This window comes from Chelonoidis abingdonii, chromosome 1, assembly GCF_003597395.2.
Source record: "Chelonoidis abingdonii isolate Lonesome George chromosome 1, CheloAbing_2.0, whole genome shotgun sequence".
In the NCBI taxonomy this organism is placed as follows: domain Eukaryota; kingdom Metazoa; phylum Chordata; order Testudines; family Testudinidae; genus Chelonoidis; species Chelonoidis abingdonii.
Window position 1 is genome coordinate 346,201,700 of NC_133769.1, and position 23,075 is coordinate 346,224,774.

The window sequence follows — 23,075 nt, forward strand, 5'->3', positions numbered from 1 at the left end:
TATAGTGATGTTTTCTGAGTCTATACACAGCCTGAAGCAGTAGCTCTGTGACCTGCTCCATTCATCTCCATGGCTTGATAACTCTGAAACCAAAAGGTGACCACTGAAATGTCAGTATTGGTAACTATTTCACTACAGATCATTTTATCAGGAATATCCAGCTCATGTGTTCATTCCACTAGCTGCATCTACTCTTTGCTAGGCACCACACATCCCATTTGCCCGCTGTGACACTGATAGACTAGTGGGTCAGAGCCATAGATTAATTCACTGCTGTGCTAAATAGCATTGTCTTCACTTGTCTGTAATCTGTTGACTGCTATCACATTGCATTATGTATATCCCTGTAATTAGATAACCTTAGATTAAAGTGTGTGCTACTGTTAAAATGAGAAGAGGTTTGACATGTAAACTTCATGAAAACTAATGAAAGACTGTTGTTTGCTGGTACATTACATTTATTCCTCAAAGAAACCTTGTGAAGTGTTAGTGGAGGACTTAATGGCTGTAACCAGAAATGCTAACTTCAAAGCAAGGGCCATTGTGTTCAGCAATGGAAATTCACAGATTCAACCTGCATTTCCTATGCATCAAAACCCATGTGGGTGAAGACACTGTTCAGTTTGGTTTCTGGAGAAGCTATCAAATGGATTTAAAGGAATGATCCTGTATCTCTGGATGGTTTGGATGCCAACAGGGTGGAAATACTGAGTGAGTGGACAGAGATCCCTAGAGTTATTCTCGGTGCCCTAACAGATTTTTGGAACTGGCAGATTACTACATCTCAGCTATCGTTTTGGATTTACAAACTTTGACTCACCTGTTCATTATTTTATCTGCTTTAACCTCTCGATAATTCTCATTTCTTTTTCTTAGCTAATCTTCAGTTTGTTTACTAGAGAATTAGCTACTAGCATTGCTTTTGGTGTAAGATCCAGAGTACCAGTTGACCTAGGGGTAAGTGACTGACCCTTTGGGGTTGGGAGTAACCTGAAGAGGTGTGTGATTTTTGCTTTATGTGACCATTATCACTAAGTCCATTTTGTCGGGTGGCAAGATAGGCTTGACCGACCAATGGGACTGCTTGTAACTCCATGGTCAGACTAATATAGTGATCCAAGAGTTCACATTTGTTACTAGCTTGGTGAAATCTTTTTATAGAGCATACCACAAGTTTGACGTCTGCCCTGTTTTCTGACAGTCTGACCTGAGATTGACACTCAGTTGTTAGCCATTCCAGACTGTGTGACACCCCCCTTGCCGTATGCCAAAACTTTCAGTTTTTGCCTTTGACACCACCTATGATGCAGTTACGTGCAGTCAATCTCAAACCCCTTGGCAAATAGGAAAATGAAAATGTGGGGACCACATAACATCTGTAGAATTGACTATCAAAGTAAATAACACTGAGGCCACTGATGGTTCTTCTATCATTTCCATATTTAATTAGTTTAAACACGTACATGTATTAATTAGAAGGAAGCTACTGCAGAATCCAGGAACCTTGCTGAAGAATTTAGAGCCAGCTTACCATGCTGTATAGAGGCCCTTGACTGCAGTATTAGCACAAATGTGGAAACTCCATAGATCTGTCTGCTTAGAGATATTTGCTTAGCTGAAAATGACTGTTTCATTGAAATGAATGACAGATGGTATCCAGTGCTGGATAAAACCAAGACTATGCAGCTACAATATATCCTGTCATGTTGAACATACAGTACCAGTAACTGACATACCAGGCATACTACAGACACACCTTGGATGTTGTGCTGTCTGCTAACACTTTCTGGCCAAACTAGTTACACTTGTATTTATTTTTCAGTAAGTGATTTTTTTTTTTGGCTAGGCCCAGGTGATAACTTGTGAATAAAGCTAGCCTGAATCTGAGCAGCTGGTCCTCCTCAGAGGGCTTAGGTAATAGTTTGTAGCCTCATGGAGAGGTGTTTATATGTAAAAGGGGCTCTGTTAGGGGTAGCTTCAAGAGAGGTGTGACCTGGGGAGCTGAACACAGGACTGAGGGTTCATGGGGTCCAAAACAGACTCTGCTACTGACTGCCTCTGTGATTTAGGGCAGATGAATCATCTCTATGGGCCAAATTCAAAGGGAATGTAAATGTATCTGACAGTGGTTAAAGCTGGTCCCCCCTTACAGAAGCCCGGGATGAACAAGCAGCTTCACTGCCCAGGCTGGCATAAGAGGGTATAATTCACCTTCCCTGGCACCAGAGCAAGTGAATCTGGGCCAATATTCATATCCCCCCGGAAGACATAAACCAGCACGTAAACACTGATGATTCATTCTTTTCTAGAGCTTTGTCCAGTCTTGATGTAGGGCTGACAAACCAGCACCTTGCACAGGCACTAAAACTAAAAAGAACTGGATACTTTTATGGACCTGTAATGGGGCACACTCAACCCGCACTGGATGGGGAAGGGTTAACTCCTCATTGTGGGCTGAAGAAATCACGCCCCCACTTCCCTACTGGGCATGCTCCAAATGCAGTACTAGTATAAAAGGGAACAGCCTAGCTCAGTCTGGGCTGACCACTGAGGAGGAAGGCCACACCTTGCAGGATGCAGCCCAGGAGCAGTGGGAACTCCTGACTGTGGAAGCCAGAGGTGCCGAGACTCAGTCAGACACCCAGATACCTGTGGATGCCCAAGAGGGATCAGAGTCACTGGGAACCACACGCACTGAGAAGCCTGGAGACCACAACAACACTTCGACTACTGCTTCAAGAGACCTTGTTAGTTAGGAACTAGCTATAGTCCTGAAGGAAGTCGGCATGTTTCGGCTGGAGTTTCACTGACTCAGTGGTGGAAAACCTCACCACTGTTAGGGCCCTGGGCCAGGACCCAGTAGAGCAAGGTGGGTCCAGGTCCCCCATCTCTGGTCACCACCTACCCATTGGCTCTGGCCACGAGGCACATTGGTTCTGGCTGCTAGGCCTTACTGCCTTGCAGATAAGGGCAACCCCATTGGCTCTGGTCACTAGGTCACTGAAAGGCAGAGCTGTCCTATTGACTCTGGGCATAGGCCATTCAGCCTTAAGATGGGGCATCTGTATTGACCCTTGCCATTAGGTCTGCTAGCCCGGAGGACAAGAACAGCCAAATTGGCTTTGTCTACTAGGCCATACCCTCCCAGTGGTAAATTATATTGACTCTAGCCATTATACCTCACCATCCTGAGGTAGAGGGCAGCTTAGAGCAAGGGGTGCACTCACCCTGCACTGGACTGGGTTCTGCCACCCCATCACAAGGCCATTAACTCCATCCAGATCAGGCACAATGGCACAGGTGGCAGGTAAGTGCCCAGCTGTCATGGAAGTGTGGTTGTTGGGTGCCCAACTGTCATTTGTGCCTGGGAAAAATCTCCCTCCCATCTCATGCTGTGGAATGCTCTCAGATCTCACGAGCTAAGCAAGGTGGGTCAGGGTTTGGATAGCGTACTTTCCAAGAAAACATCAGTGCCACAGGAAGTGGAACAGACGCTGCAGGAAGCAGCACTCTTCCTTCTGTGTCAGAACTGGAGTCAGTGCCCCCGCATGTTTTTTTTTCTTTAGTTGAGACACAAAACTAAAGTCCTGATCTCCATGGTCACTAAAGATAATATGGTTTGTTTGTTTGGTTTGGTTTGGTTGGTAGAATGGAGGTACTAACTACATTGTTCTGGCCACTATCCAACTTAGGTATTTGGCTCCTGCCTCCCTACATTCTCCATTGCAGTTTCAGCTGTTTACTGTATTTTTCATCCTGTCCTAAATTACTGTGCAATGTTACAATGCTAAAAAAATAGTTGCCATGATTCACCCCAGAGATAGCTGCATCTCATGATGAATAAAAGGATCTCTCTCTCTCGATCTCCCTCTCTAGATAATATATGGGGAAAGGGGAGCACATATACATCTATATAATCTTCATCCTTCACCTATTTCACAAGTGTGTGGCAAGTCTTAATTAAATTAACTAAACAGTATAAAGTGCTTTGAGATTTTTCAGATGAAAGGTGCTACAGAAGCACAAAATATTGTTAATAATACCACCAGATCCTGAGTAGTGCAGCAACAAATTGGAACAACAACACTGTTCTTTCCCCCAGTTAGGTATGGCCCTTTGAGTTTTCTCAGCAGTCTTAATAGTAACAATTCCCAGCAATGTAATATGAAGTCTTTCTTTTTTCAAAGTCACTTTAATTTTGTTAATACCACATAGCTCCAAGGATGAGGTCAAGCTCCCACACCATGAGTCATGCCCAGATAAGGCTAATCTCAAACGACAGCTAGTTCACAGCTGTGCATAGCTGTTCTGCAATATGTGTTCTGTGTTTTAGGCAGTTTCTCTATAGACTGCTTGGACATGTAGAGTAGTAAAAAATGACCAATGGGATTTGGGACCAATATTGTGCATGTTGGATTGACAACATTAGAGTCCTCTGTTTCTCCAGAGATCAGGTGCAGCATGGGGAGTAAAGTGTAAGCTTCCCCATATGACTCGACCCATATTCCTGTACCCTGACCTGGAGTGATCACCTCTAGGAATGACAGGTGGCATTGATCTCCAAGTCCGTTCACTCCATGGTCTCTCTGCTGCTAAGATATGTTGGGCTGTTTGCTGGGAACTGGTCTGGGACACATACATTTGTTCCACACAGATCCCAAAGCCAGGGTAATAACTTTTAGTCACGGTTAAGCTGGGCTGGATTTGAACCAGCCGGAGTTTCTTTATTCCACTGCTAGAATCTGAGCCATCCACTCCCCCCAAATTCAGCCTGTCATTAAATAGAAGTGGTGGGAATGCTGGCACATATTGTAATAAAGTTTTCTCAAACGCAGAACTGCTCCCAAGTAGCATGTAACAGAGCAGCCTGATTCCCCCAGCAGACACTTCGCATAGAGTTATGCCCACCAATGTAAAAGCATAGATGAGCTACATGAAAATACAGCTGAATAGTCATGCATAAAAAATGCACAGTGCAGGGCGTGATGGAACCATGAGGAGGGTCAGTGCGTGTCTCTTCTACAACTTCTTACCGTATTTGTGTGGTTGCACACTGAATCAACAGCTGATGCAGTCAGCAAGGATCACTGTCAAGGGACAAAGCTTATAGAGTAACAAGAAACCAAAACTCCTTCCCCTGATTCCCTTTCCAAGGGGAAGTGTAAGATGAGCTGAAGTTAGGCCCTTGTTTACTGGGGAGCAGACAGATCATGCCACTGCACCATGTCTCCTTAGTATGCAGGACCCCTGAGTTTGGAGGGGAACTCGGTTGAGCTAAACTGTGACCTCCTCTGTAAAGCCCTTTGCTTAGGATCTCATCTGCCCGCTGCTGTATTCCAGATTCAGTGAGTCACCACTCTCCCAGACTCCAATGGCATGCCTGCTTGGGGCCGGGGGAAATCCACGGGGACAGAGGACAATAGGGGAGGTGTTCAGCACTGGGATGTGCACTTGTAAAGAGTCTGGGAGCTAGGGGCAAAAGTGGATGGGTATGTCCTGTCAGCAGGGGGAGGGGGCACAAGTGCTGTTATGATAAAGTGACAGGAGCCCAGGTTCCCCTCAAGCTCTATTAGCATCAAGCAGCTTGTGCTTCACACCATATGTCACTGGGGCCAGGGCCGGTGCAACCATTTAGGCAAACTAGGTGGTTGCCTAGGGCGCCAAGATTTGGGGGCGCCAAAAAGTGGTGCCCCCAAAAATTTTTTTAAATGGTTGCAGCCGCTGCTGCTGGAGGGGCTGAGCTGCCGGCAGCAGCAGCTCCTGCAGCCGGCAGCCCAAGGTGTCCCCCGGGTCAGGGCGCCGCCGCGGCACCCCAAGGAGCCCTCCCCAGGGGTCAGCGCTCCTCTGGCGGGGGGGCAGCCCAGGGCGCCCCCATCCCCAGGGATCATCGCACCCCCGGGGTCAGGGAGCTGCCGCTGGGACCCGGCAGCCCCGGGTGCTCCCCTGCCGGGGTCAGGGAGCCTCCCAGGGCCGGCACTTTCGCTGGGGCACCAGCATTGGGGGGGCAGCATTTTGCCGGGGGAGCCGCAAGACCCCCGCGCGGGGCGGCGAAATGGCCCGGTGCCTAGGGCGCCAGAAACCCTAGCGCCAGTCCTGACTGGGGCAATTACCGTCATGCCAGCCCTTCAACCCATCACTGATGGGCCGGGGCCTCCTCCACCCTGAGGCCTCCTGCCCCTACCAGTTTTGCCTGTACCAGCCCTGATGAGCTAACTTAGTGCAAGTGGCTGACCCTCCTGCCCCAAACCTACTGCAGGATGCTGCAGATCACCATTTCCCCAGCCCGATGGGCTTCAGCCTCATCCTGCTTTCCTAGTTCACCCCCACGGACTTCCATAACCTTCCAATCTGACTTCACGGGGAGTTTGGGGTGCATGAGGACCACAGGCTGGTTCCTTAGATCTGCGTCCCCTCTCACTGGATGTAGGTAGGTGGGAGACAGAAAACTGACAGGTATCAGCCTGCCTCCCTAGGGCCAAATTCTGCCACCCTTGCTCACACCGATTCATCCCTCACACTGCAGATAGCCTCCCTGTAAGTCAATGGGTAATTGTGTGGAGTGAGAGATTACTCAGCGTTAGAGTGGCAGAACCTTGGCCCTCATCATTAGCGTTCCTCCTCTTCCCTTTTTCATTGCATGCAAGGCCTTGCACTGACTGTGTTTGTTCAGACCAACCAGGATGATAAAGTAACGTATTTGTCGCCTCAGCTTGAAACACGGGTGGAAGGTTCCTTCCAGCTGAGTCAGGCTCCCAGTGCACATAAAAGAAAAAAAAGGGCCAACGCAACTGAGTCCCAAATCTTGTTGAGATCTTCAGATGAGCTGGCATGGAAGCATGTATTTGGGAGACTGTGGTCTCTAATCGGAGGCAATGGGTGAGGGTTTGTTTGGGGTATTAGGGTGTGATCCAAAGCCAGTAGAAAGACTATTTTGGACTTCACTGAGCTCTGCATCAGGCCCACACTGAATAAAGACCTCAGGTCTTGGATAATTGTTTGGTACCAATGGTCAGTTTAAAAAGTTATGGGGAGTTAAGGAAAACGGTAAATATCCCCCAAACCCCACCAAGCAACTGGTAACTGATTTACTCTCACCAAGGGCCGTTCCATCCACTTCAGCTGTCTTGAAAGGCCAAGGGATGAGAATTATCAGCTAAAACACACCAGTCCAAGTTCTGCCCTCAGTTCCTTCCTCAAAACTCCACTGAAGTCAATAGTGCAACTAAAGGCAGAATTAAGCTCTATGTGGTTTCTTCCCATGCAATAATCCTAGCAGAGAGGAGGTCAACATAAGCCCCTTATCTACCCGCACCAATGGATGCATGCTTCTGCTATGCCTTTGTAGCACAGCCCATGAAGGGGCATCAACATTTTCCTATTTAGTAGTGAAGGAATAATTTTGTGCTACACTCAGTGTGTCTCAGAGCAGAAGCAGCTTGACATTGGCCTTGAAATCCACAGACAGCTTGTCACCCCGGTTGAAACCCTGAACACTTTACAATAAGTGGAAGTCGATTTGTAATGGAATTCCCTTTTGAAGTGCCATAGGTCCTCCATGTGACCACCAGATTGATTTGGTGTTATTAATGTCACTGCAATGAATACCAACAAGAACTGTCAGCACTGGTCACATATCAGAACATATTGCCCCACTTTTCTTTCACTATGTGTCTGTGCAGTTCTGTTTTCCATCCCTATCAGTCACCAGAAGAGAGCTTAGGGACAAACTTTTTGCCTAGGTGAGTAGCTATGTAATAAAAACCAGATATCACGGCAGCTGTGGCATCGACAATGAGAGAGCAAGTGCCACCAACTCCAGCGGCTATGTCTTTGAGGACGATGGGAATGGCACAGACAGTGTCTAAGGGGAAAACCATGATATGAAGGAAGAGTCCAATGGGGACGCTGAGAATCCTATAGATGAGGCTCAGGGTGTTCTGGAAGATCTGGACAAAGCCCATGACGATGTTTGCTGCAACCTTGGCCACATCCCTGGGGATGTTCACCAGCACTGTGCTGATTTCTTTGCCATAGGACATCACTCCATTCCATAAGCTGTAGAGTCTGCCCATTGCAGTGTTGCTGAGCTGCTTGACGACATACCACAGGAAATAACACATGTATCTCACCATCTCCACCAACACATAGCCAACGAGTCTCAGCAGCTTGGTGAAAGGGGCTGCAACGATGCCAGCTACTCTTTTCAGCAGGCTACCCTCTCCATGCTTCTCCTGGCCTCTCTGGTAATTCATGTGCCAGTCGACTCTCCCGGCTGTGGTTTGTACTATGGGCGCTTCAGACTGGATCTGGTTTATGGTTTGCAATATGGCTTCCATTTTCTCCTGGCTTTGGCTGCCTCCCCCACAATTGCTCTTAAACAAGTGAGCTCCTGAAGGAAGCTGCTTCTCCAGCTCTTCCACAGACAGGTCTTCTATACTGTTTTCACCACTCGAACGTTTCAGAAAGCCCACAGACCATACCTTCGGAGCATCACAGCAAGCTGCCAGCCAGAGAAACTCTGGTATGGACACCTTGTCTTTAACTTTGAGGCTGGACGGAACAGCACCTGCAACAAGATACAGGTGAGCCCCATTTTCGCAATGTGGGGCCAAAGCTTGCTCTACTATATCCTCGACATCCTTGTGCCAGCTTTTACTGAGAGAGGGAGTCATAGGGACAGCATTAGTAAGGGTGTATGTGGCTAGCTGGAAATCATCTTCATTGAGGGAGCTGGGGTTTAGCTGCCCTCTCTCATAACCAGAGTCCACATAGTCTGTGGTCAGGGCTTGGTTTGCTCCAAGGTTGTTCACTGAGCCAACAGCAACAGCTTCATGCACCATTTCCTCCAAGTCATTTCCAGGATCATCTATCTGAGACACAAAAGAGAACAATTACCGGATGCGGCTTACCTTGCTGCACACTATGAAGCTGCATTCAAAATATGCATGGAAATGCACTTGTAGCTCACCCATTGCAACATCCCAGTCAACAGATGATATGAATGCATCCATCATTTCTATTTTTCCTGTAGCTCTTCAGATTAATAGTGTGACAGACCCAAGCCAGTGGGGTACAGGAGTCTGGTAGAGGGCAAATATACTGGTCACTGGGTGAGTAGTTTTCTGTTCCCTGAGTGCCCAGAGCAGGAGCTGCACTAGAGTAATCAGGAACCTGCCAGAACCAATTAAGGCAGACAGGCTGATTAGAACACCTGCAGCCAATCAAGACAGGCTAATCAGGGTACCTGGGTTTAAAAAGGAGCTCACTCCAGTCAGGGAGGGGGGAGCCAGAGGAGAGGAAATGTGTGTAAGGAGCTGGGAGCAAGAGGTTCAAGGAGCTGAGAGTGAGAGGGTGTGCTGCTGGAGGACTAAGGAGTACAAGTGTTATCAGACACCAGGAAGAAGGTCCTGTGGTGAGGATAAAGAAGGTGTTTGGAGGAGACCATGGGGAAGTAGCCCAGGGAGTTGTAGCTGTCATGAAGCTGTTACAGGAGGAACTATAGACAGCTGCAATCCACAGGGCCCTGGGCTGGCCCCCGGAGTAGAGGGCGGGCCCGGGTTCCCCCCAAACCTCCCAACTCCTGAACAGACACAGGAGAAGTTGACTCAGACTGTGGGGAAGATCACTGAGGTGAGCAAATCTGCCAAATAAGCGCAGGACCCACCAAGGTAGAGGAGGAACTTTGTCACAATAGATATATGGCTGGAAGGGATTTTGATGATCTAGTCTGACCTCCTGCATAACACAGGCCATACCATTTCACCCAGTAATTCCTGTATCAAGCCTGTTATTTGTGGCTGAGCTGGACTACAGTATATATTTTAGAAAGTATCCCATCTTAATTTGAAGACTTCAGATGATGGAGAATGGAGCACATCACCTGGGGGCAGCAGACAGCATACAGAGCCTGTATGTCCCCAGCTATTCTATGGGATAAGTGCTATAGGTGTGGTAAACTCATTTTTGTAATTCCTGTACTAGGAAATCTTAGCTAGTAATTCCTGAGTCAGACATTCTTGCATGGAGTCTTACTTGGAGTGACAATGGAGTCATGCAAGCAAATTAATAAGCCGTCTGAGCAGGAACACAGAGCACTGAGCATAGTCAAAGCAATGTCTGCCCTGTTCTTTCGCAGGATACTACAGCTCTATCTGTTTGCCAGTCATTCTTTCTTGACACCTCCTACATCCTTCTTTTGGAAATTTAAACTGTATGGTCAAAGTCTTTCCCAAATCACATCCTAGGCAGCCCAAATGGCCAGGTGTCTTTTGTATTTAGACAGGCTTACTTGGGCAGGATGGTTCCAACAGTTCATGATCTTAGCAGCTTATACACGTGTTGCATCATCTGTCTCGATTTCATTTCTTAATTGACTTTTTTAAGCTATAAGTATAGTACATAAAACATAGGGATTGCCATAGGGATCAGATCTCTGGTCCGTTTAGACCAGTATCCAAAAGTGCCCAGCACCAGATGCTAGAAAGTGCAAGAAGCTCCATAGAAGGCTGATATGGGGTAATTTGCCCACATCCCTCCCCAAATGTCTCACCATTACCCTTAATAGTCAGAAATTGGCTTAAACTCAGAAGCATAAAGTTTTATATTCTTTCCAAAATGTGTATTAGCATTAGCTATTACAGGTAGATGTTCCTGTTATCTATATAAATGTCCAGTCCCTCTTTCAATCTTGCTAAATTCTTGCCCCTCAGTGACATCCTGTGGCAATGAGTTCCACTGTCTAATTGCAGGTTGAGTGAAAGTTCCTTTTATCATTTTTGAATGTACCACCTTTCAACATAATTGAATGTCCCCTTGTTCTTGTGTTATGAGGCAGGCAGAAGAGAAGTTCCTGCTGTACTTTCTCTAGGCTATTCATTATTTTATATACTTTTATCATGTCCCCACTTATTCATCGCCTCTCTAAGGTAAACCACCCTAATCTTTTCAATCTCTCTTCATATGAGCATATTTCCAGGTCCTTGATTGTTCTTGTTGCCATTGTCTGACACCTAGTAGTTCTGCAATATCCTTTTTGGAGACCCATACACTCTGTTACAGATTAGGCCATATGACTCATTTTGATGCATTATAATATTTTCTGTATTATTCTCATCCTGTTCTTCATGCAACCTAACATCTTGTTTGCTTTTCTGATTCCAGCCTTGCGCATGGGCAGAAGTCTTCACTAAGCAGTCCCCAGGATACCCAAGCCTCTTTCCTGTGCTGAATTTTGTATGTGACTGGAATGATAGAGCCAACACATAGACTCCATCATGTATCATTACCAAACAGTGAGAGGAACTGTATACAGAACATGTGGCATGAACTTAATTTTCTGAGCACACCAGTTTGTGAATGCAAAACTTCATCATTACGAATCAGGTAGCAGCTGAGTATGTAGATGGCCAGTTGTCTGCTGTGAGCAGTGCAAGATGGTATATTTCTGAGGTACAAGGCTTGGAGTTGAGGGGATTTGGCTGGTGCCTTTCTCTGTGTGATTCATGAGTGGCTCTGGGAACATTCATGCAATCTAGCTGGATGTGGGGCAACACCAGGGCCAGCGCTACCATTTAGGTACCATTTAGGCGCCAGGATTATTGAGAGGGTGGCATTTTGCCGGGGGGGCAGCAAGCGGCTCTGGTTGACCTGCCGCAGGCATGCCTGCGGAGGGTCCGTTGGTTCTCAGCTCCAGTGGAGCTGCCGCAGTCATGCCTGCAGATGGTCGGCTGCTCCCGCAGCTTCGGTGGACCTCCTGCAGGCATGCCTGCGGCAGCTCCACCAGAGCCGCAGGATCAGCACAGGGGAGGGCAAAATGGCCGTGTGCCTAGGGCGCGAGAAACCCTGGTGCCGGTCCTGGGCTCCACATGAGGTTGTGCTGAGTGATAACAGCGCCTGGAGGATTTTGCTGCTTGTCACTAGCAAAGCACTGTGAGAGACAGCCCAGGATGGAGAGTTAAGGGAGCACAGCAGTCCCACTGTCCCAGGCTGCACCCCGGGATCCCGTCACACACTTCCAAAGTGAAGTAAGGCTACTTTAATGCTGAATAACAGCATCCACACAGGGGATTTAATACAGTTTAACAAATCCACTTCAAAGTCACACATTTAGTTAATTTGGATTAACTTTCCTGGATGTTCCTGTGTATATAAGCCCTTAGTGACTTTCCCAGGGTCACATAGGAAGTCTGTGGCAGAGCAAGAAATTGAACCAGGACCTGCTAGCACCCAAACCACTGGACCATCGTTCTTCTCTATAAATATATTCCATTAAAAATCCTGACTGCTGGGTCACTGCCCATTGCATGGCTAGCCAACTGTGATAAATGAAAGGGAGAGGTAGGTCCCTTTTACGGACATCCATCCAGCCAGTAGCTATAAAATCCCCCTGAGTAGCAGTTCTCTAATTGCTTTACCTGTAAAGTGTTAAAAAGTTTCACTGCTATGCATAGTGAGTGGGCACCTAGCCAAAAGAGCCAATGGGAAGTCTAGAACTTTTTAAAATTGAAACAAGACTCCCCTTTTGTTTGTCTGTGGTTGTTCTCCTGGAGAGAAGGGACAGAGAAGCTATGCTGTAAGAAGCTTTGGGACAAGTTTGAAACAAGCTTTGGGACAAGTTTGCAAAATCATCAGTATCATACCTAGAAACTTCTCATTTAAAACCCCAGATATGTAAGTAGATCAGGAAATGTCTAGGAAGATGCGATTAGGTTTATTTATTTATTTTTTTTAATGGCTTGTGGATTCCTCTGTGCTAACCCCAGGTGCTTTTGTTTTGCCTGTAACCTTTAAGCAAGAAACTATTCTTGATGCTTAATCCTTGTAGTTGCTCTTTTTAAATCTAGCAATAGCCTGAGTTCCCAGATGTATTTTCTTCCTTTTTTTTAATAAAATTTACCTTTTTTAAGAACAGAACTGGATTTTTGTGTGCTAAGAGGTTTGTACATATGTTGTTTAATTAGCTGATGGCAACAGCTGATTTCTTTTGTTTTCTTTCTCAGCTCTTCTCCGGAGGAGTAGGGGTGAAAGGACCTGAGGGTACCCCACAGGAAGGAATTCCTAAGTGCGCCTTCCTGGGCTCGCAAAGGGGTTCTGCACTTGGGTGGTGGCAGCATCTACCAAGCCAAGGTCAGAGAAAAGCTGTAACCTTGGGAGTTTAATACAAGCCTGGAGTGGCCAGTATTAATTTTTAGAATCCTCGCGGGTCTGCACTCGAAGTGCCAGAGTGGGGAATTAGCTTGACTTGTTTGTTTGTTTGGTTTTTTTTCAGTGAGACTTTTTAATGCTTTACAGATAGAGCAATTAGAGAACAACTACTCAGAGGGATTTTATAGTTACTGGCTGGCTGTCCATAAAATACACCCCATCTCCCCCCCCGACCCCGCTTCATTTATCACACCAACAGTGGAGGCTATTGACATTCCTTTTATGTCACATCAAATTATTACCTCTGTGCTACTTTTGGCAAATATTTTTCATACATCCCTGAAGAAGCAGACATGGTACACTGGAGGAGACAAGTGACGTGACAAGTTACATCATGATCTCTTACAAAATATCATGGGATAGCTCTTAGTCGCTCCAGAGTGAAAAAGAAGTTGTTGTGTGATACTTCACTATATCTGTGTGCGTACCTATGCACGTAACTGTGTTCATGCATGTATAGCGGTCATGTCTGGTTGCATATGGCTGTGTACATGTCACTCATGAAATGACTTAGATGATAACTGGTGTCACCACTTTTCTAGATGTGCTAGAAGGCCGTGCGCTGTGCAGATTCCCTTAAGAGCCCAAGTCTGACTCAGCATAGCACAGAACAATCTGTAATATCATCACTGTTTGTCTTCACTTTCTACCTCCATGACTCATTGGCAGAGCCAGTGCAAGGCATAAGCAGACAAAGCAATTGCTTAGGGCCTGAGCAACTCAATGGGGCCCCTTATTTGCTTTTTACTATGTGTTTTGTGTGTGTGGAGGCCCCCAAGGGGCTAGCACCACCTCTGCTCACTGCTGCACCTTTGTTTGCTTATTTCTGGAGAGACAGAGGTCTGATCTGCAGTGCACTGCAGCCCTATACTGGTAAAATCACATTGCTCAAGGGTGTGAAAAATCCACCAAACTTCTGCTGCCAACATAGCTACAGCCTCTTGGGGACATGGATTAACTACACTGGTGGGAAATCTCTCTCCCATAGGCGTAGAGTGTCTTCATTAAAGCGCTACATGGTGCAGCTGCAGCGTTTTAAATGTAGACTTGCCCAGACAGGGTGTAGAAAAATCCACTCACTTGCTCCTCAGTGTTTTGATTCTTCGTACTGATTTTCCAATGACTGGTCTATTTGCCAATTTGTGGAAGGTATTTTTCTTCACTTCCTGTCCTAAACAACTGTGTAATGTTGCCACACAGGAGTAATCAGTTGCTTTCTTCCACCATGGAAAAGACTGCATTTCAGTGATTGTTGAATGAGATGCCTGTATATATGGTAGTTGTAAAGTGAAAAACCTTGTATGTGATCATATAATTAAAGACTGTATCATGATGCATGTGTACAAAGCAGGGGGGTGTGTATTAAGGTTGTATGGGCAACTTAAATTCTGGCATTTCCTAATTTTTGAGTATTTGACTTTGTACCTTTAACTAAGGTGACCAGATGTCCCAATTTTATAGGGACAGTCCCGATATATGGGCCTTTTTCTTATATAGGCTCCTATTACCCCCCACTCCCTGTCCCGATTTTTCACACTTGCTATCTGGTCAGCCTGCTTTTAACACTTTCTTAGTACATTATATAATGTATGGTGGTACCACCTAGGGGACTCAACCAAGACAGGGTCCTATTGTGCTAGACACTGTATAAACATATAATTAATGACATCCCTGGCCCCAGAAAACCTATAGTCCAAAACCCAAGACATAATAAGAGGATGAAACAAGTGAGCAAGGAGGGGAGGACAGAGGAACAAAAATAAAAGGGTGCTTTTGCATTGCCTAACTATGTGCAGAAATTATGGCAAGATCTTGTAGTGCTTTAATGGAAAGTACCATGAGAATTGCTTCTATACTACACTGCAATTCCTTCTCAGGCACAACTCTCACCAGTGTTAAAGATCAGATCCTTGGGTCTATGTTAAAGCATTGCTTTTCAAGGATTTCCATAGATAAGGCTTTTTGTCTGGCAGTCTCTGCTCCTTGATTAAGCTGTTGGTGGTGTTAGGGGAGCTGTTTTGTCTATACTGACCTAGATCCATGTTTGTGTTTAAATGGTCCAGTCTTTTAAAAAGGAACAACAGTTTTGTTTTAGGGAACATTTGGAGGTTGAAAACTAAAAGCAAAACAAAACAACAAGCAAAAGAGAAGGGAATGGGCCTTTTAAATACAGGCAAATGGATCTGGTTAGACAGAGGATGCAAACTGGATTTCTCTGGTCTAGCACATTTCACAGCAGCTCAGTACAGGGAAGGAAAATCTTGAGCTCCTCCTTTATGTCAAATCATCATTGATCAAAATCAAGCGGAGCTCACTGGTTGCCAGTTTCTGATCTCCAGACACTGATGCAAAGCTGGAATAACTCCATAGGAGTCAATGGTGTTACACTGTGTGAAGTCAGAGCAGCTAAGAGTATCAGAGGGGTAGCTGTGTTAGTCCGTATCCACAAAAACAATGAGGAGTCCACTGGCACCTTATAGACTAACAGATTTATCTGGGCATAAGCTTTCATGGGTAAAAAACCACTTTATTTCAAGCCCTGATTTTTGGGTATACAGTAGAAACTCGGAGTTAAGAACACCAGGGATACGAACGGACCAGTCAGCCACCACGTCATTTGGAACTGGAAATATGCAATGAGGCAGCAGAGACAAAACATTTTAAAAAATAGTATAGTATAGAGCAGTACTGTGTTAAACCTAAACCACTGCAAAAATAAAGGGAAAGATTTGCCAAGGTAAAGAAACTGTTTCTGTGTTTGTTTAATTTAAATGAAGCTAGTTAAAAGCAGCATTTTTCTTCTGCATAGTGAAGTTTCAAAATTGTGTTAAGTCTATGTTCAATTGTAAACTTTTGAAACACCAAACACAACAATGGTTGCAAACAACCTCCATTTCCGAGGTGTTCATAACTCTGAGGTTCTACTAATTATAAAATAGTGACTGGCCAAGGTAATTCAGTGTATAATGCACAGGGATGCAGTGGTGGCTCAAATTGCTGCACTTGCTCAGGAATGACTGGTCTATAATCGGGGCTGATGGGAAGAGTGGACCAAGGGGAAGACCCCTGCGAAAGTGACTAGATTTTTTTTAAACAAGAAGCCTAAATATTGTGGCAAGGAAGTTTTAGCAGCTGGGAGTGAGGCCAGTCACTGCGTAACAGGGAGGTTTGCCTGCTGAATGGATGCATGTTTGGGGAGGGGGTGGGTGGTGGGGATAAGAGGGCTTGACAGTTGGGTGCAGGAACAAATTCAAGGTGCTTAGCATGAGGTATGTAGGAGGCCTGGGTGCTTGGAAGAGGGGACCCAGGGAGATATGGCAGCTGGAAATAAGGGTCAGGCTGGGGATGCTTGTGCCTGGCTGGGGCAGGGGGGCTCGGCAGCTGGGAAGGGCACCTTCCATGTTGCTGGGTTCTGCTCCCTATATGACACAGTTGGCAGATGTTGTTCTCTTGTCTAGGTCCTTTTAGGCCCACAACTATTAAAGATTCCTATTCATTTTTCAGCCTGGTAATTACATGGCTTTAAAGAGGCTTTTCTCTTTTTCAAGTGGCAGGTGGCCACCTTTGATAGGTGGCTGCGTAAAATGGAACAAACGCTAGATGAACAGCCAACAATGAACACCCGCTACAGTGACAGAGAGGAAGGATGAGCTTGTGGCTAAGACAGGGACTCAGGACAGCTGGGGCGCTGGAACAGTTTTTATAGTGGGGGTGCTGAGCGCCATTTAACCAAACAGCAAACCCTGTATATCATGGAAACCACTTCAAGCCAGGGGGTGTGGCAGCACCCCAGTTCCAGCACCTATAAGGAGAGCTGGGCTCAATTCTAGTACTTTCAGTGTGACTTTGGGCAAGTCACTCAGTTTCTGTGTGCCTCAATTCCCCATCTGGAAAATGAGGCAAATAGCAAGTCCCTTTTGTCACCGTGTCCCCAGGCGATGCTCTGGAACTGCTCTCCACCAAGCCAGTCAGGACTTTGGGGAGCCTCCTCTCCCTCAGTGCAGACTGTCTGCAGGGCAAGAAGCTCACATGGCTTCACCTCCTGGGTCTCTCCTTGGATCATTCAGTATCCTCTGCCCCTCTGTGCGCTTCCCACAGCGAGCCCGCCCCAGTGGGGTCCTGGGGAAGCCACAGGGTCCTGCACCCCCACTTTTCAGTCAGACGTGACTCTCAGCCAGCCAGTAACACAGAGGTTTATTCGATGACAGGAGCATGGTCTAAAACAGAGCTTGTATTTACAGCGAACCGGACCCCTCGGCCGGGTCCATTCTCAGGGGCAGTGAGCAAGACCCCCACGTCTGCACTTCACTCTTCCCCAGCCAGCTCCAGACTAACAACCCCTTCCAGCCCCTCCTCCTCTGCTCAGCTCCTTTACCAGGCCAGGAGGTCACCTGATCTCTTTGTCTCCAACACCTTCAGCTGGCACCTTTGCAGAAAGGGGCCCAGGCCATCAGATGCTAGGAGACAGAGTGCCAGGCATTTAGGAGCACTGGCCCCTTCCTCTGCAACAATCACACACCCTTATTCCACCAGGGGCAGGGACTGTCTCTTACTGTACGTTTGTACAGTGCCTGGCACAAAGGAGACATGATTTTAGATGGGGCCTCTAGGTGCTACGCTAGTCCAAATAATAATTGTCAGTGCTGAGTGGTCACCCTTAATATGCAGCAGTTTTGCTTTAGCTGAATAGATCAGGTTATGTGCAGTATTATCCGACACTTACTGGTGAAATACCTTGAATACTGCAAATACCAAAGTAAAGTTATTTAGCTCTCTTAGGCCACTGGTAAGGATTTAAGGGTGAGCACTAAAACATAACAAGGAGTCAGCTAACCATGCAAAGTGTCAGTATAGACGAGAGCAACAGACACTTAGGTAATATTTTTTTAACTGAATTCTCCTGCCTTGACTGAAAACTTTCATATTGCAGAGCACTATGCTACACCTCTCTTTCCAGCTACAGTATCCACAACAGAGGGACACAAAGAACTGCCATAGCATCAACTGTGTGAATCACAAGTGTGTGTTTTATTCCAGTGCAATGAAGTTAATGAGCGCTTATCAGCTACTGGATCGGTGCTGGCAACAGAACAAACATCAACTTGTCACTGAAACTTTTAACCCTATTAGCCACAGCCAGTGCGTCCCTCTGTGTTGTGTAATAGCTACTAGGGAGCTAGCTGGATAGTTTGCAGTGTTATGGTTGTGTTGGTCTCAGGATATGAGAAAGACAAGGTAGGTGAAGTAATATCTTTTATTGGACCAACTTCTGTTGAAAGAGACAAGCTTCTGAGCTTCACAGAGCTCTGACAGACCTGAAGAAGACCTCTGTGCAGCTTGAAAGCTTGTCTCTTCCACCAACAGCAGCTGGGCCAATAAAAGACGTTACCTCATCCACCTTGTCTCTCTCAGATAGACAGACAGATCTGGTGGTTTAAAGGGTGAAATCCTATCTTTCTTTCTTAATCCATTTTGGATGCAGTGCCTTTCAGTTTTCATTGTAAGCACTTTGGGATAAGAAACCATGGATTTGTCCAGGGCTGAACCCAAGAATAAATACTATTTCTAATACATTAGTGTCTAGAAGGATTTCACAACTCCCTGACTTCTTTGCAAAATTCCATCCCCAACAGCCCAGGATAACTACATGCCTTAACTCTTGAGAAGATTTGCTTGACAGCTATTGGGGAGATTGGCTTACCTGCGGTTCAACCAGCCAGCTCTCCTCCCCTCTCTGAGCTGCTTTTCTGTATTTAAAAGCAGAATAAAGAGGGGTCTTGTCCTCCGTGCTGTAGAGCGTTGCAAAGCGTGGCTCTTTGTTGTACTGCTGACAGATTTTCACATGGAAAGACTCCGTAAATCCTTCTGGTGGGGTTTCTCCATAAAAGAACTCATTGCATTCGGCAAAGCCAGCTTCATCCACTCCAACAACCCTGCCCTGGGAAAAGCCAGGGAAAGCAAAGATGCAAAGTGAAAATAAAATTGACATCTTCATGGTCCACTGCCTGGAACCGAGAGAAGCCCTATCTGTCTCTGCTGGATACGATGCAGGACTTGTGCTCTGCGTAATGCACTGCAGTGAAGTCAGAAAGCGACTGGAATCTGGGTGTAGTGTACAAGGAAAATGAAATATGAAACCGCAGCCTTTCCCTGCAGGGAGTGAGAGCTTACTGCATAGAGCGCATTATGAAACTGAACACGTGCAGGGCTCTGCTGACACATGCCACACAAACAAATGACATGGGCACCAGGAGATAGCTCCCAATGCCCAGAGCTCAGGGCTAATTCAGTGCAGGATGGAGCTCAATAACTGTTCTGGGTTCTTTGTTTCCCATCATCAGCTGACCAGGACGGATCGCTGCTCAGAACCACAGGGTGTGTGGAGGGGAATTTTCTCCAGGGCTCCAAAGGGGCGGGGGCAGTTCACTGTAATGCCAACCCCAGCACCCCTGAGAGGGGGTAGGTAGCATGCCCTCTCCAGTCACATGCTGGCTAATGTGTAGAGAGTTAGCAGAGTCTTGGCACTACCTGGAGCTGACTCCTCTTTGTCACTTTCGGGGTGGCTATCTCGCAAAAGCTACTGTTCTCTCAGGATTGACTTCACCTGAGTAAGAAGGGAAATAGACTTCTAGCCTGGAAGATGGCACAACTGATTAACAGAGCTTTAAACTAGGAATTGGGAGGAGATGGTTGAGAGATGTCCAGGTAATCTCCATGCCAGATTTTAACATTGAGAGGGAAGAAAACAAAGCAAGAAAGGATACTGTCATGGGTAGGAGAATAGACATACGGAGGAAGGGTACTGTAGATACAATTCTAATAGGTGATACTGGCGGTAGAACATGTGGGCCTAATCAGGTAAAGAATGTGAGCAAAGCCAAACAGCAAGAATTAAGATGTTTGTACACCAATGTGAGGAGTCTAGGTAACAAAATGAAGGAACTAGAGCTACTGGTGCAGGAAGTGAAACCGGATATTATAGGATAGCAGAAACATGGTGGAATAGTAGTCATGACTGGAGTACAGGTATTGAAGGGTATGTGCTGTTTAGGAAAGAGAAAAATAAAGGTAAAGGTGGTGGAGTAGCATTGTATATGAGCAATGAGGTAGACTGTAAAGAAATGAGAAGGGATGGAATGAATAAGAGTCTGTCTGGGCAAAAATCACATTGGGGAAGAAAGCTACTAGAGCCTCCCCTGAGATAGAGCTTGGGGTGTGCTACAGACCACCGGGATCTGATTTGGATACGGATAGAGACCTTTTTAATGTTTTTAATATAGTGAATACTAATGGGAATTGTGTGATCATGGGAGACTTTAACTTCCCAGATATAGACTGGAGGACAAGTGCTAGTAAGAATAATAGGGCTCAGATTTTTCTGGATGTGATAGCTGATGGATTTCTTCACCAAGTAGTTGCTGAACCAACAAGAGGGGATGCCATTTTAGATTTGTTTTTGTGAGTGGTGAGGACCTCATAGAAGAAATGGTTGTAGGGGACAACCTTGGTTCGAGCGATCGTGAGCTAATTCAGTTTAAACTGAATGGAAGGATAAACAAAATAGATCTGTGACTAGGGTTTTTGATTTCAAAAGGGCTAACTTTAAAGAATTAAGGAAATTAGTTAGGGAAGTGGATTGGACTGAAGAACTTGTGGATCTAAAGGCGGAGGAAGCCTGGAATTACTTCAAGTCAAAGTTGCAGAAACTATCAAGCTGCATCCAAGAAAGGGAAAAAATCATAGGCAGGAGTTGTAGACCAAGCTGGATGAGCAAGCATCTTCAGACAGGCATTAAGAAAAAGCCTACAAGGAGTGGAAGATGGGAGTGATCAGCAAGGAAGCTACCGTACTGAGGTCAGAACATGTAGGATAAAGTGAGAAAGGCCAAAGCCATGTAGAGTTGACCTTGCAAAGGGAATTAAACAAATAGTAAAAGGTTTCTATAGCTATATAAATAAGAAGAAAACAAAAAAAGAAAAAGTGGGACCACTAAACACTGAGGATGGTGGAGGTTAAGGATAATCTAGGCACGGCCCAATATCTAAACAACATACTTTCCCTCAGTCTTTAATGAGGCTAATGAGAGCTTAGGAATATATGGAAGAATGACAAATGGGAATGAAGAATGGAGGTAGATATTACCCATCCGAGGTAGAAACCAAACTTGAACAGCTTCACGGACAATATCAGGAGGCCCAGATATTTTCATCCAAGAATATTAAGAACTGCACATAAAATTGCAAAGCCCATTAGCAAAATTTTTAATGAATCGGTAAACTCAGGTTGTACCATACGACTGGAGAATTGCTAACGTAGTTCCTATCTTTAGAATAAAGGCGGGGGAAAGTGATCTGGCAACTACAGGCCTGTCAGTTTGACATCTGTAGTATGCAAGGTCTTGGAAAAATTTTTGATGAAAAAAGTAGTCAAGGACATTGAGATCAGTGGTAACTGGGACAAAATACAACATGGTTTTACAAAAGGTAGATCATGCCAAACCAACCTGATCTCCTTCTTTGAGACCGGTAACAGATTTTTAGACAAAGGAAATGCAGTGGCAATCTAATTTACCTCGATTTCAGTAAGGATTTGGTATGGTTCCACATGGGGAATTATTAGTTAAATTGGAAAAGATGGGGATCAATATGAAAATTGAAAGGTGGATAAGGAACTGGTTAAAGGGGAGACTACAATGCGTCGTACTGGAAGTAAATTGTCAGGCTGGAGGGGGTTACTAGGGAGTTCCTCAAGAATCAGTTTTGGGACCAATCTTATGTATCTTTTTATTACTGACCTTGGCACAAAAAGTGGGAATGTGCTAATTAAAGTTTGCAGATGACACAAAGTTGGGAGGTATTGCCAATACAGAGAGGACTGGGATATCATACAGGAAGATCTGGATGACCTTGTAAACTGGAGTAATAGTAATAGGATGAAATTTAATAGTGAAAAGTGCAAGGTCATGCATTTAGGGATTAATAACAAGAACTATTGTTATAAGCTGGGGATGCATCAGGTGGAAGTAACAGAGGAGAAGGACCTCGGAGTATTGGTTGATCACAGAATGACTATGAGCCGCCAATGTGATATGGCCGTGAAAAAGCTAATGTGGTCTTGGGATGCATCAAGTGAGGTATTTCCAGTAGAGAGAAGGAGGTGTTAGTACCGTTATACAAGGCACTGGTGAAACCTCATCTGGAATACTATGTGCAGTTCTGCTCTCCCATGTTTAAGAAGGATGAATTCAAACTGGAACAGGTTCAGAGAAGGGCTAGTAGGATGATCCAAGGAATGGAAAACTTGTCATATGAAAGGAGACTCAAAGAGCTTAGCTTGTTTAGCCTAACCAAAAGAAGGTTGATATGATTGCTCTGTATAAATATAAATATAACAGAGGAATAAATACCAGGGAGAGAGAAGAATTATTTAAGCTCAGTACCAATGTGGACACAAGAAAAAACGGATATAAACTGGACAGTGGGAAGTTTAGACTTGAAATTAGACGAAGGTTTCTAACCATCAGAGGAGTGAAGTTCTGCAACAGCCTTCCAAGGGGAGTAGTGTGGGCAAAAGACATATCTGGCTTCAGGACTAAGCTTAATAAGTTTATGGAGGGAATGGTATAATGAGATAGCCTCATTTTGGCAATTAATTAATCTTTGGCTACTAGCAGTAAATATGCCTAATGGCTTGTGATGGGATGTTAGATGGGGTGGGATCTGAGTTACTACTGATAATTCTTTCCTGGGTGTCTGGCTGGTGAGTCTTGCCCACATGCTCAGGGATTAGCTGATTATCATATTTGGGGTCAGGAAGGAATTTTCCTCCAGGGCAGATTGGCAGAGGCCCTGGGGGGTTTTCACCGTCCTCTG

General features: G+C 45.6%; 1 protein-coding gene across 2 annotated transcripts; it reads right to left on the reverse strand.

The window, feature by feature from the left end:
- Window positions 1-1,416: 1,416 nt before the first annotated feature.
- On the reverse strand, window positions 1,417-19,376 carry ENDOD1 (endonuclease domain containing 1). Of its 2 annotated transcripts, XR_012655056.1 has the most exons (3): window positions 18,905-19,376; window positions 6,099-8,870; window positions 1,417-5,606 (listed from the first exon to the last, which is right to left on the reverse strand). XR_012655056.1 is itself a non-coding variant. In XM_032762851.2 (2 exons), exons 1-2 carry the CDS (start codon window positions 19,196-19,198, stop codon window positions 7,698-7,700), a joined length of 1,467 nt encoding a protein of 488 aa, XP_032618742.1. In that variant the 5' UTR covers window positions 19,199-19,369; the 3' UTR covers window positions 6,627-7,697. The 2 variants fall into 2 exon arrangements, 1 of the variants encoding a protein (XP_032618742.1); XM_032762851.2 differs by lacking the exon at window positions 1,417-5,606 and having other exon boundaries at window positions 6,627-8,870; window positions 18,905-19,369.
- Window positions 19,377-23,075: the final 3,699 nt, after the last annotated feature.